The sequence below is a fragment of the Ictalurus punctatus genome, chromosome 19 (assembly GCF_001660625.3).
Source record: "Ictalurus punctatus breed USDA103 chromosome 19, Coco_2.0, whole genome shotgun sequence".
NCBI classification, from domain to species: Eukaryota; Metazoa; Chordata; class Actinopteri; order Siluriformes; family Ictaluridae; genus Ictalurus; species Ictalurus punctatus.
Genome location: NC_030434.2, coordinates 20,325,960 through 20,338,075, shown reverse-complemented (window position 1 = coordinate 20,338,075; position 12,116 = coordinate 20,325,960). Strand labels below are relative to the sequence as shown.

General features: G+C 40.6%; 1 protein-coding gene across 11 annotated transcripts in view; it reads left to right on the top strand.

Moving 5' to 3' along the window:
• flncb (filamin C, gamma b (actin binding protein 280)) overlaps positions 1–11,128 on the top strand; it is a 78,035-nt gene extending 66,907 nt beyond the window's left edge. For 10 of the 11 annotated variants that reach the window (XM_017494459.3, XM_053688214.1, XM_053688213.1 and 7 more), the window contains 15 exons: positions 98–226; positions 414–587; positions 836–997; positions 1,577–1,780; positions 2,855–3,007; positions 4,152–4,274; positions 4,617–4,847; positions 5,038–5,307; positions 5,419–5,556; positions 5,773–5,888; positions 6,267–6,399; positions 6,516–6,692; positions 8,052–8,270; positions 9,294–9,500; positions 10,032–11,128. In XM_017494459.3, the coding sequence (XP_017349948.2) occupies positions 98–226; positions 414–587; positions 836–997; positions 1,577–1,780; positions 2,855–3,007; positions 4,152–4,274; positions 4,617–4,847; positions 5,038–5,307; positions 5,419–5,556; positions 5,773–5,888; positions 6,267–6,399; positions 6,516–6,692; positions 8,052–8,270; positions 9,294–9,500; positions 10,032–10,219 (2,624 nt within the window). In that variant the 3' untranslated portion in view covers positions 10,220–11,128. Of the gene's footprint in view, positions 1–97; positions 227–413; positions 588–835; positions 998–1,576; positions 1,781–2,854; positions 3,008–4,151; positions 4,280–4,616; positions 4,848–5,037; positions 5,308–5,418; positions 5,557–5,772; positions 5,889–6,266; positions 6,400–6,515; positions 6,693–8,051; positions 8,271–9,293; positions 9,501–10,031 lie in introns of all 11 variants that reach the window. The other variant, XM_053688218.1, reaches the window with a different exon arrangement.
• The last annotated feature ends 988 nt before the right edge of the window (positions 11,129–12,116 follow it).

Sequence of the window (12,116 nt, the reverse complement as noted above, 5' to 3'; positions counted from 1 at the left end):
TAAATCTAGGCGTTTTTGTCATAATTTTGTTATACTTTTTCAAAACTGTGTACCAGAAGTGAAGCCCCATGTTTGATCTGTTTACTCCCTTTGACAGGAAGTCCACTGCAGTTCTACGTCGATGCCATAAACAGTGGTCATGTGACTGCTTATGGGCCTGGCCTGAGTCACGGCATGGTTAACAAACCTGCAAGCTTCACGATTGTCACCAAGGATGCAGGAGAAGGTTTTTTTTTTTTTTTATCTCAGAAGTCTTCTAAAGGCTTGCTGTTGCTTTCCATTTCCTGCTAAGTAGTGCTTTTTCTTCCCTAATGGCCTCATTTGTGTAACTTTTATTACCTAATTTGGATTTAAAATTTTGTTTAATGTCTCTTGCATCATTATTAAGGTGCCGTTTTTCCCTTTTGTTTCAGGTGGATTGTCTCTGGCAGTGGAAGGTCCGTCTAAAGCAGAGATCAGCTGTAAGGATAATAAAGATGGCACCTGCACCGTCTCCTACCTGCCCACTGCACCAGGAGACTATAATATCATCGTCAAATTCGATGACAAACACATCCCTGGGAGCCCCTTTACAGCCAAGATTACAGGTGTGTGTGTGTGTGTGTGTGTGTGTGTGTGTGTGTGTCAGTGTAGAATATAAGAGGAATAAAACACTCTGGGGTATGCTGGGGTGGTAACAGTATTCTGCTTCACATCAAACCACACCGTCGTTGATTATTTTCCTATAACAGCACAACTGTTGTGTTTTATTCCTTATATATATTGTTATACATGTAACCCTCCATCACTTCTCGATTTTCTTATCCTTATCCATCCTGCTCTTTCTCTTGTGAAGGAGATGACTCCATGAGAACGTCCCAGTTGAACGTTGGCACAGCGACAGACGTGTCCCTGAAGATAACCGAGACAGACCTGAGTTCTCTCACTGCAAGCATCCGAGCTCCATCTGGTAATGAGGAGCCCTGTCTGCTCAAGAGACTGCCTAACCGTCACATTGGTGAGTAAAACTGCAGAATATACCAGTATCAGTGGCATCTCACTCTCTTCACTTCACATCTCACCTAGAGAGAGTCAAAATAATTAATGGTGCTCTTTTAGTGCCTTTTAGCATTTGGCTTGTTTTCTAATGTGGGAAAAGTTTTTGTTTTTTTACTTTACAGGAGTTTTAGACCTCAGTCTCTGGGGTTACGGTTTAGACAGTATTGATATAATTCAAAATATGCATGCAAATCCATTAAAAAAAAGAAATCCAATTAGTTTTTGACACATTAGACTATTCCGAAGGGCCACTGAAATTTTTTGAGCTCTGTTTGCAACTTTCTTGTAGGCTGACAGTTAATATCTGTCTGAAAGAAACTCAGTAGTAAATGAACTGTCTAGCTAGAAAAAGAAGAATGTATTTTGGGAAAACAGTGCCCATCAACCACTTTGGATTAGACATGTTAGAAAATAAACAACTTGCAAAAGTGTATCAACACACACTTAATTGTACTTCACACCATTAATTATGGAAGTTTGGTGCTGTGTTGATGACCAGCTTGTGGAGGAGTCATCTTCTCTCTTGTTTTCTCCTCAGGCATCTCCTTCACTCCTAAGGAAGTGGGTGAGCATGTGGTGAGTGTGAAGAAGAACGGCAAACATGTAACTAACAGCCCCTTCAAGATCATGGTGGGGCAGTCGGAGATCGGAGACGCCAGCAAAGTGAAAGTGTTCGGCAAAGGCCTGGTGGAGGGACACACCTTTGAGGTGGCTGAGTTCGTCGTGGACACCAGAAATGCAGGTGAGAGTGAATATCTCATTTGACAAGTTACAAATCATAATACACTGAGCTGTATTTGTAAACTAATTGAATTCAATTGCATTATTTATATTCTTATTATTATCTCATTATTATTCATTATTCATAAACAATCTGCATGAAATGAACAATAATTTGTATGTATATTGCACTTTTCATAAATTAAATCAGTAAGTGCTTTGTACATATAAAGAATTAAAGGTTAAACAAAGTATTAATGCTAAAGCACAATAAGGAAGTAATCAGCTTAATGAGAATGAAAACAAATCACAAAAAGTAAGAAGATAAAACATTCAGGAATTATGAATAAGTCAGGTTATATTATTCTCTGAAACTTAAGTGTGTTGTAAAAAAAAAAAAAATCATCCTCAACTGAGTGAAGTTATCAGGATGGGCTCTAACGCTTCAGGAAATCAGCAAGATGCGCCAGAGCTAAATCACTCAGAGGCTTAAATGTCATGAGCAGGACCTTGTAGTTAATGCAGAACTTAATAGGCAGCCTGGGTAGCTTGAATAAGACTGGGTTAATGTGCTTTGACTTTTTCATTCATGCTCTAGGTGAAATCAGCAACCCTAGTAGCAATGAGCCGACCAACATCAGTACTTCATCAAAATTTAGGCTTGGATTTAACAGTTATCAACATTCGTTTAAGATCTATTTATCCCAACACAGTCGTCCATTTACATGACATTTAGGTTTATGTCATTTACCAGGCCCTTATCCAGAGCAATGTAAATTTATCTCATTTATACACGTATATGTATTTGAGAAGAACTCATGTCCTTCCAATCAGTAGTCCAACATCTTAACCACTGAACTACCATTATCACAATCTCCCAGTTCCATTTCATGCTAAACCTGGCCAAATTGGTAAGTATAGTCAAGGGAGGCCTAAACAGGCCTAAACACTAGGGGGCCTAAACAGAACCTTGCAGGACATCATACTGCACTTTCATCAGTCCTAATGCACACATATTACATTATACAAGCAAATCCCATAATTGTTTAATTGTAACAATGATGACAATTGTGAATATCTCCCCATCCTCTGTTAGGTTATGGTGGTCTGGGTCTTTCCATCGAAGGACCCAGCAAAGTGGATATTAACTGTGAAGACATAGAGGATGGCACATGCAAAGTGACCTACTGCCCTACGGAGCCAGGCACCTACATCATCAACATCAAGTTTGCGGACCAGCACGTGCCAGGTACAGAACATAGCACATATTCACTTCAGTGGCACTTTATTATATTTCAGTATGTTATATTTCAAATACTTGGCACAGTGGCTTAGTGGGTAACATGTGTGCCTCCTACCCCCGCGATTGTTGGTTTGAATACCACCTCCACCCTGTGTTTGCATGTTCTCCCCATGCTTTGGGGGTTTCTTCCGGGTACTCTGGTTTCCTGCCCCAGTCCAAAGACATGCGTTGTAGGCTGATTGGCATTTTCAGATTGTCCGAAGTGTGTGTTTGTCCCTTGCGATGGGTTGGCACCCAGTCCAGTGAGTCCCCCACCTTGTGCCCCGAGTTCCCTGGGATAGGCTCCAGGCACCCCATGACCATATGTAGGATAAGCAGTAAAGTTATGCTTTTCATTAATGACTTAGAAAACACACCACACAGAAAAACAGGACATTTAATGCATCGTTCTGTGGATCAGGTGGTAGAGCGGGTTGTCCACTAATCGTAGGGTTGGCGGTTCGATCCCCGTCCCACATGACTCCACATGCCGAAGTGTTCTTGGACACTGAACCCAAGTTGCTCCCGATGGCAAGTTAGCGCCTTCATGGCAGCTCTGCTACCATTGGTGTGTGAGTGTGTGTATGTGAATGGGTGAATGAGAAACAGTGCAAAGCGCCTTGTAGAACCGCTAAGGTTAAAGAAAAACGCTATATAAGTGCAGACCGTTTACCATCTTTAATGCAAACCATTCAGCAGGGGATTGCTTTCTAAGAATTATATGCTGTCAGAGGTGAATGCAATCCATGTTGCCTCAGTGCATACAGAAAATATACCACACTGAAAAGCAAAACCTTCACTACATTGCTCTAACGTTGCTTGATCTCAGCAGGAACTAAACATTGACTTCAGAAGTGAATAATTTCCTGTTGCATTGCATTTCACTTTAATCACTAAGTTGCAGTCATGCCACATTGAAATGCAACCAAAAGCTCACCTTTTCTGTACTGTGAGGTCTTAGCAAATTGTCCTGCATTTGAGACTCAGCCAGGCATAAGGCAAATTGTTGCACTGAAGATTTTTGATCCCTTTATAAATATTTCCACATTTGGGATCTGACTGGAAGTTGAAGCGTTTGGGGTTATTTGTGATGTTTCTGTGTTCTGTGCAGGAAGTCCGTTCACAGTGAAGGTGCTGGGTGAGGGCAGGATGAAGGAGAGCATCACCAGGAGAAGGCAGGCTCCCTCTATAGCTACTGTAGGCAGCACCTGCGACCTCAACCTCAAAATCCCAGGTGAGGTGAATTTACAGCTTAACTGAGTCAATTAGGTATAGTAAAGAGCTTAATGGAGGAGAAAAAACAACTTTGGCGGACGTTTTTTTCCCTTTCGGCACCTTATTCCATCTGTCACACCACCTGCGCTTTGTTCCAACCTTTTCACCTGCTTGTTATTTTAAAGAGGGCTAGTATGATTAAAAACAAAAACAAACACAAGGTTTGTGTTATGAACAAAAATAGATGCAGCATGCAAGTTTTTTCTTGCTGTCCTGATTTCCTCTGTCTTACTGCTTTTTCTTCCCACCTTCTCTCTTGCTCTGTCTTTCCTCCCTCTGTCTGGACCCCTGCCTCTTGCAGGTAACTGGTTTCAGATGGTGTCGGCCCAAGAAAGGCTAACGCGCACCTTCACACGCAGCAGCCACACATATACACGCACTGAGCGCACAGAGATCAGCAAGACGCGGGCAGGCGAAACAAAGCGCGAAGTGCATGTGGAGGAGAGCACACAGCTTGGCGGAGACCCCTTCAGAGATGTGTTCGGAGGCTTCATGGGGCCCTTCAGCGGCATCCAGTCCCGCCAATCCGAGGGTGTGTGTGTGTGTGGGGTGCATAGCTGCTGAGATTAGTGTGAACTTGGGTTTATTTACCTACAAACCAATTGATAATCTGTAACAAACCCTAGGTTTGTGTTTTAGTAGTGATTTAATTTTCTGCAAAATCCCATTCAACTGCACTTCTGTAACTTCTTGCTCCATTTCTTTCGCGCTCTCTTTCTCAGGTGAGGCTAGTACTCAGGAGATGACAGCTCAGGTGACGAGTCCTAGTGGAAAAACAGAGGACGCTGAGATCATCGAAGGAGAAAACAGCACCTACAGTGTGCGCTTCGTGCCCCAGGAGATGGGCCCTCACACAGTTAATGTGAAATATCGTGGCCAGCATGTTCCCGGCAGCCCTTTCCAGTTCACCGTAGGTCCACTTGGAGAAGGAGGAGCCCATAAAGTGCGTGCAGGTGGTACTGGTCTCGACCGTGGAGTAGCAGGAGTTCCGGGTATGCTGACTACAGTTGCCTTCATGTTGACTGTATTAAATATTCAGGGTTTGGAAATCATATAACTGAGACTTTTATTACTCATATGGGTGCGTTTGCTTGTGTCTGTAGCGGAGTTCAGCATCTGGACGCGTGAGGCGGGTGCGGGTGGTTTGTCCATCGCTGTTGAGGGACCCAGTAAAGCTGAAATCTCATTTGAAGACCGAAAGGACGGCTCCTGTGGAGTGGCCTACGTGGTCCAAGAGCCTGGTAAGATCTAATAAAACAGGTACATACAGTATATAGGTTCACAGTAGGTTCACAGCCAGTGTTCGCAGCCCAATAACTTATATCTCAATGTTTCTTGTTTTTTTTTATCCTCATATGTAAATGTGTTTTATTAATGTCTTGATATGATTGATAGCTTGGTGATAATCCAAAGTCTTAATGAGGTTGTTGATGAGGCTTTATTTTGATGATTGACAGGTGACTATGAGGTGTCGATCAAATTCAACGATGAGCACATCCCAGACAGTCCATTCATCGTTCCCATAGCAACGTTGTCCGATGATGCCCGCAGACTTACTGTTACTAGCCTACAGGTGTGTTTCTCTTTTTCTTTCCCTCTCTCACACACAAGACTCATGAATTGCACAAGAGTAATAAACCTCTCAGAGATTATTTGAGGGTTAGAGTTAGGGTTAGGCATGGTAGGCAAGACTAATTTCAAGGTTGGTATCTGACAACCTGTGCCATCCAGTTCTCTTATAACAGAAACAACTAAAAGGAATAAAAAATACCGTCTTTATCTCTCTCTTTACTGCAACTGAGACGTGGTACTAACTAACAAACCCATGTGTGCCTGCGATTTGGAAATCAGTCCCATACAAAAAATGGTTGTGTTCCTCATAAGTACAGCAATAAAATATTAATATAGTATATATTCATATATAATAGTATTTTTTCTGTCTCCTTAACAGGAAACAGGTCTGAAAGTGAACCAGGAAGCTTCCTTTGCAGTGCAGCTGAATGGGGCAAGGGGTATGATTGATGCTAAGGTTCACACACCCTCCGGTGCAATGGAGGAGTGCTACATCACAGAACTAGACAATGGTGAGCACACACACACACACCACATATTCATGTACAAGTCACATTAGAATAGCTATTTATCGTATTTATTGTATTAGAGAGCATTCTGTTATTGAATACGTTATGTGTCTCTGCAGACAAGCATGCGATTCGCTTCATCCCACGTGAGAACGGTGTCCACTCCATCGATGTACGCTTCAATGGGAGCCACATTCCTGGCAGCCCCTTTAAGATCCGTGTGGGAGAACCAGGTCAAGTCGGAGACCCAGGCATGGTGTCTGCTTGTGGCCCAGGCCTGGAGGGAGGAACCACAGGTAAGTGACCTCACTCACTTATAAACAAAACACATGCAACATACATTCAGCCTTAGATCAAATGTATGAGGAGCAATGTGTCAAAATACAGTTGAATGCAAAAGTTTGCATACCCCTAGAAAAACAATAAATAAAAAATGCAGAGTGTATTTTATACTAGAGTTATTCAATGTTTAGCTTCACAGATGTAAACATGTAACAAAAAATAACGTATGTTAAAAAATTGTTTCAAAGTTTCTCCCTTTCTTTACAGCTCAGTGCTTTTGAATTCTCAGTTTTGAAGGTGTTGATTAATGTTCTATTACAGCAGCTCTGATAGTAGTTCCAGTTGTAAGTTAAATCACAGTATTATACAACACTAATGCACTCATTCTAATATGAAGGCTTCTATAGTATCCACTAATTCACAGTCACTTGAATGGAGGATTAAAAAAACGGATAAATCTATAATTGTTGATTTGGTGAAGCTTTCTATAAGGAAGTGTTTATGTCGCATTTATGGAAAGTGTCAGTACTATGTGTCAGTCTCCAGTGTCAGTACTATGTAACAGTCAGTAGGTTTTCCAGGACAGGAAAGACAGAGGACACTTTCTCTGAAACATGGCAAGCTGCATTTTTTTTGTCTTATTAACATCAATAGTGTGAAAAATGCACGGCTGGTGAGCGAATGACTGTTTATAACGGCTATAACATAAGTGGTAACATGAACACACTTGTTTCATGACGTTCCACCATGAAACGTTCCACCACATAATATCAAGAAATCTGTCCATCCATTTTCTATACCGCTTATCCTACAGGGACGTGGGGAACCTGGAGCCTATCCCAGGGAGCATGGGGCACAAGGCGGGGTACACCCTGGACAGGGTGCAAATTCATCACAGGGCACAATCACCTACACATTCACACACCCATTCATACACTACGGACACTTTAGACACGCCAATCAGCCTACCATGCATGTCTATGGACTGGGGGAGGAAACCGGGGTACCTGGAGGAAACCCTGCATCACAGGGAGAACATCAAGAAATCAAAAATTGTAATCATTTTATAAGAGGAATAAAACACTTCAGAATGTGCTGTTATTTGGAAAAAAAAATCTAATTTAGGGTAGTAACAATTACTCTGCTAATGCTGCAATGAACTACACTACAGGCTCTATATAGTATTCATATTGGGGGTTATAATGTGTTATAGAATATATGGCATATTGCCAATTTATAAATGTGAACCTGCTTTGCTGTACAGTGAAATAAAAAAGAGAAGGTGTAGGTCAGTGGGATGCTGGGAAATATGTCCACTTTTGTTAAGTACAGTACCGAACAGGTTTCATCACTTCTCTTTCCGTTTCTCAAAGGTGTGCCCTCTGAATTCATCGTAAACACGGTCAACGCTGGAACCGGAGCTCTCTCTGTCACTATCGATGGACCCTCCAAGGTGAAGATGGACTGCCAAGAATGTCCCGAGGGTTACAAGGTCACATACACACCTATGGCCCCCGGCAGCTACCTCATCTCCATCAAATATGGAGGACCACAGCATATCGTCGGCAGCCCGTTCAAAGCTAAAGTCTCTGGTGAGACACTGTGTTGATGCACAACACTGAGTTATTTTAAAACTGATCTAATGTATATTTAGTCTAAGAAAGAAAATGAGGGTTTATTTTTTAGATATCTGTATAGAATGTGCCACACAGAGATGCCCCCTGAATTGGCGTTTGTGGTCTTGTCACTTCCTATGTGACTGTAGTCACACTGCAGTGTTACACAATGCTGAATTAGTGGTTTCTGTAAAAAAAAAAAAAAAAAAAAAGCATGAACTGTGAATGATTAAACAATACTACTATTTGTCTTTTTAAAATGTTTTCACAGAAAATGAGGGAAAATGAAAGTAGACAACATCAGAAATGTATAATATTTACAGCTAATTTTGTCACAATGAATTAATCTATAACATGATAGCCACCATTTGTGAGTGTGGGGGCTCACTGATTTACACAATACAATAGTTAGCCAAAGGTTAGCTAGTAAACCTTGCAATGGTTTTAACTATATCATAGTTAGCCAAATTGTGTCTGGCTTGCTAGCATCCTTGGCTAACTGGTTTACACAGTATAACAGCCTGATGTAAGTAGTGAGGCTGGCTAATGGTGTTACTTAATAGTTAGCTTTATACAGAATACTGGTTTACACAATATACTAGTTTACCTAAGGTTAGCTAGCTTGCTGTTGACATTAGCTACTGGATTACGCTGCAGGTTAATTTCAGATAATTTGCTAGTAAACCTGGCTAATTTCCTGTTCAGTAGTAGCTAGTTAAACTTAAAGCTAGCTATGTAGCTATGCCATGTAATTAAAACCAAGCACTGATTGTCTAGCTGATTATTAAACTAACCCTTAGACAGCTAAATAGCTGGCTAACATTTGTGCAGTGCTGTGTGGTAGCTGGCTAGCTTTGCTTATACAGGCGTATATGCATTACTGTGAGTTAATTTATCATTGTAGCTATATGATATTGTCATATCGTCCAGTCCCATGTAGTATTATTTACAAGTAGCAGAGTTATATAAAAAGTTATCTCTCTATGTCTCTGTGTGCAGGTCCACGTCTGTCTGGAGGGCACAGTCTCCATGAGACCTCATCTGTGCTAGTGGAAACAGTGACTAAGTCATCCACCATGGCCGGATCTTTTGCCTCCTTGCCCAAATTTTCATCCGATGCCAGCAAAGTGGTGTCACGAGGGTCCGGTCTCTCTAAAGCCTTCATCAGCCAGAAGAACACCTTCACAGTAGACTGCAGTAAAGCTGGTGAGATGAACAACACTCCCCTGTAATCCCAGCCCACACAAACCAGTAGTGAAAATCTATTTTTATATAATTGTTGCATACACTTCACATAGCTTTGCAGAAGTATTCTCTTACAGTTGAGTGCAAAAGTTTGCACACCCCAAGGAATGGGGTAACTGACAAGACGATGGCAGAAGATTTGGTTTCAAAAGTTCTATATTTAATATAAGCAAGTTTGTCATTGTACTGTTTTGTTGTTGTTGTGTTTTTCATTAAGAATAATAATGAACCCACCATTCAAGCAATTGCTGCCCCCGAATTGCAGCTAATTTGAAAGCGAAAGTAAAATGCCCACGGCAGCATGGGCATTCATAAGTGATTTCAAAGTGAGGGGGAAAAGAGGGAAATGCACGATAGCGGTATTACTGATGTTTTCACACGCCGATTTACCGTGGGAAAATATCCTCACCGTCACCTCCCTACTGCCTAGGCTAAAAAACTGTGGTGGTAAATGTAAATAATTTTATTAATATATATGATTTAATTCTGCAGGGACAAACATGCTGATGGTGGGTGTACATGGGCCAAAGACTCCGTGTGAAGAGGTCTATGTCAAGCATATGGGCAACAGGATGTACAATGTCACATACACGGTCAAAGAGAAAGGAGACTACATCCTTATCGTCAAATGGGGTGATGAGATGGTGCCCGGTAGCCCATTTCACGTCACAGTGCCTTAATATGGACCCACCCCATACCCCTCTCTCTAATCTCAGAGACTTGGCTGTCTGTCCTGGAGGAAAGACAGCGCTCGCTGACAGTGCCAAATCATTTCACAAATTTCTATCTCACCGTTTGACGAGCAATCAAGATGACATGGCATCACATCACAGTATTGCTTAGTTTCTGTGCCAATTATGCGCCATGTTTGCATACTATCCACCCGCTGTTTTTATAAGATCATTGATTCACTAGTGTTATTTCCGTGGCTCTTTTTTTTTGCTATTAGTATTTTTTGTACTTTCTATTTTTTGTGATGCTAGAGAATGTATGAAAAGTGAGTGAATGTCAAAACAGCCAAATAGATTGATGTGATCTTTAAAACAATATATGTGCTTAGACATCAACTACTCTAAAACGACTGAAGCCACTTCAACATTTATTTATTTAGTCCACTTTCTCTCTTTCCTTGACAACACTCATGTTATTTTTGGGAGAAATAACGAAAGGTCCCAATGTTAAGGGTTTAGTCCTTGCTGACAAGTCATAAGTTCAGAAAGGCTGACAAGAAGCATGTCTCAGACTTAAACTCATCCTGATTTTTCCTGCTGTGCCTACTGACAGCATTGCATGATCTGGCGAGAGAGACTTTTGTACCACTTATCATGGGAATGTTTGAAAACCCATAGAAGTTTAAGCAGAGCAGTATTAAAGAGTGCCATTTTATAGTGATTTTATATGGATGACATAATTGATGTGTAGGGAAACAACTTACCCTGTTGTTTGTTGATTCTGTGTAGGCATATTAAAGTTTTATTTGCTATTTTGCCATTCAAAAAATGTGCACTGGTTTTGTATTATTACACTGCACCAATTTTTAACTGTTTGAAGCGTTTGTTTTGAAATAAAAAAAAAACCCTGCTGGTCAATGGGTGAATTCTCATTCCAATATCACCTCAAGGCCAAAATGCAACTCGATCTGCATTGCTATAATTGCTATAATGTAATTATTAACAATTACATTATGTAGTACCGTGCATAAGTATTCACCGCTTTGAATTTTTCCACATGATGTAATGTTACAACCTGGAACCGAAATGGGCGAGATTTGGATGATATTTTATTAATCTAGAACTGAATCTAGAATGATAGAGCATATCTAAACAAAGGGTTTTGTTAAAAAAAACATTAAACGAATATGGCATAATAACTATTCTGTCTAGAGGAGGCCATCCAACAAAAGTCAGTGACAGGCTATAAAGGGCATTCGTCAGAGAAACAACCAAAAGATAATGCTCAACATTATGCTACCACCCCCATGTTTCACTGTGGGGTTGAAATGAATCCCCATTTGAGTTCCAGATTGTAACAGTACAAGATTACACAGATTGAAAAATGGTTGATGTAATGAAGTTTTCTGTGAGGCGACATTTATTTAGCATTTTTGGAAGGAGTTTCCAGTGTCAGTGCTTTGTAACATTCAGAGGTAAAGTTGTAAATATAGCTTACAACTCTGGGAAAGTCTTCAGGACAGAGGCTGTTTATAGCTGCTATAATGTAATTGATAATATAAACTTGCTTGGCAAATGTTCCACAACATTAGATAAATGGATTGTAAATATAATTGAAATATAAACATATAAATATAAATACTGCTATAATATATAATAACATTCCACTTATTTCATGTCTCCTCCAACCAATATGCTTTCTTGAGTATCAAGACAGGCACATGAATGGTCAATGAACAACATTCACGAATTACTTGTGGCACAGAACGAACACCATTCATTCAAAAGAATCTCTGCTTGGAGAGAATTAATAAACATGTAGGCTAACATAACTGTGGTTATAATACTTAGCAAGCTATGAGTGAAAATAAAGTAAGACGAATAAGGGTGTTCAGATTAGATTAAA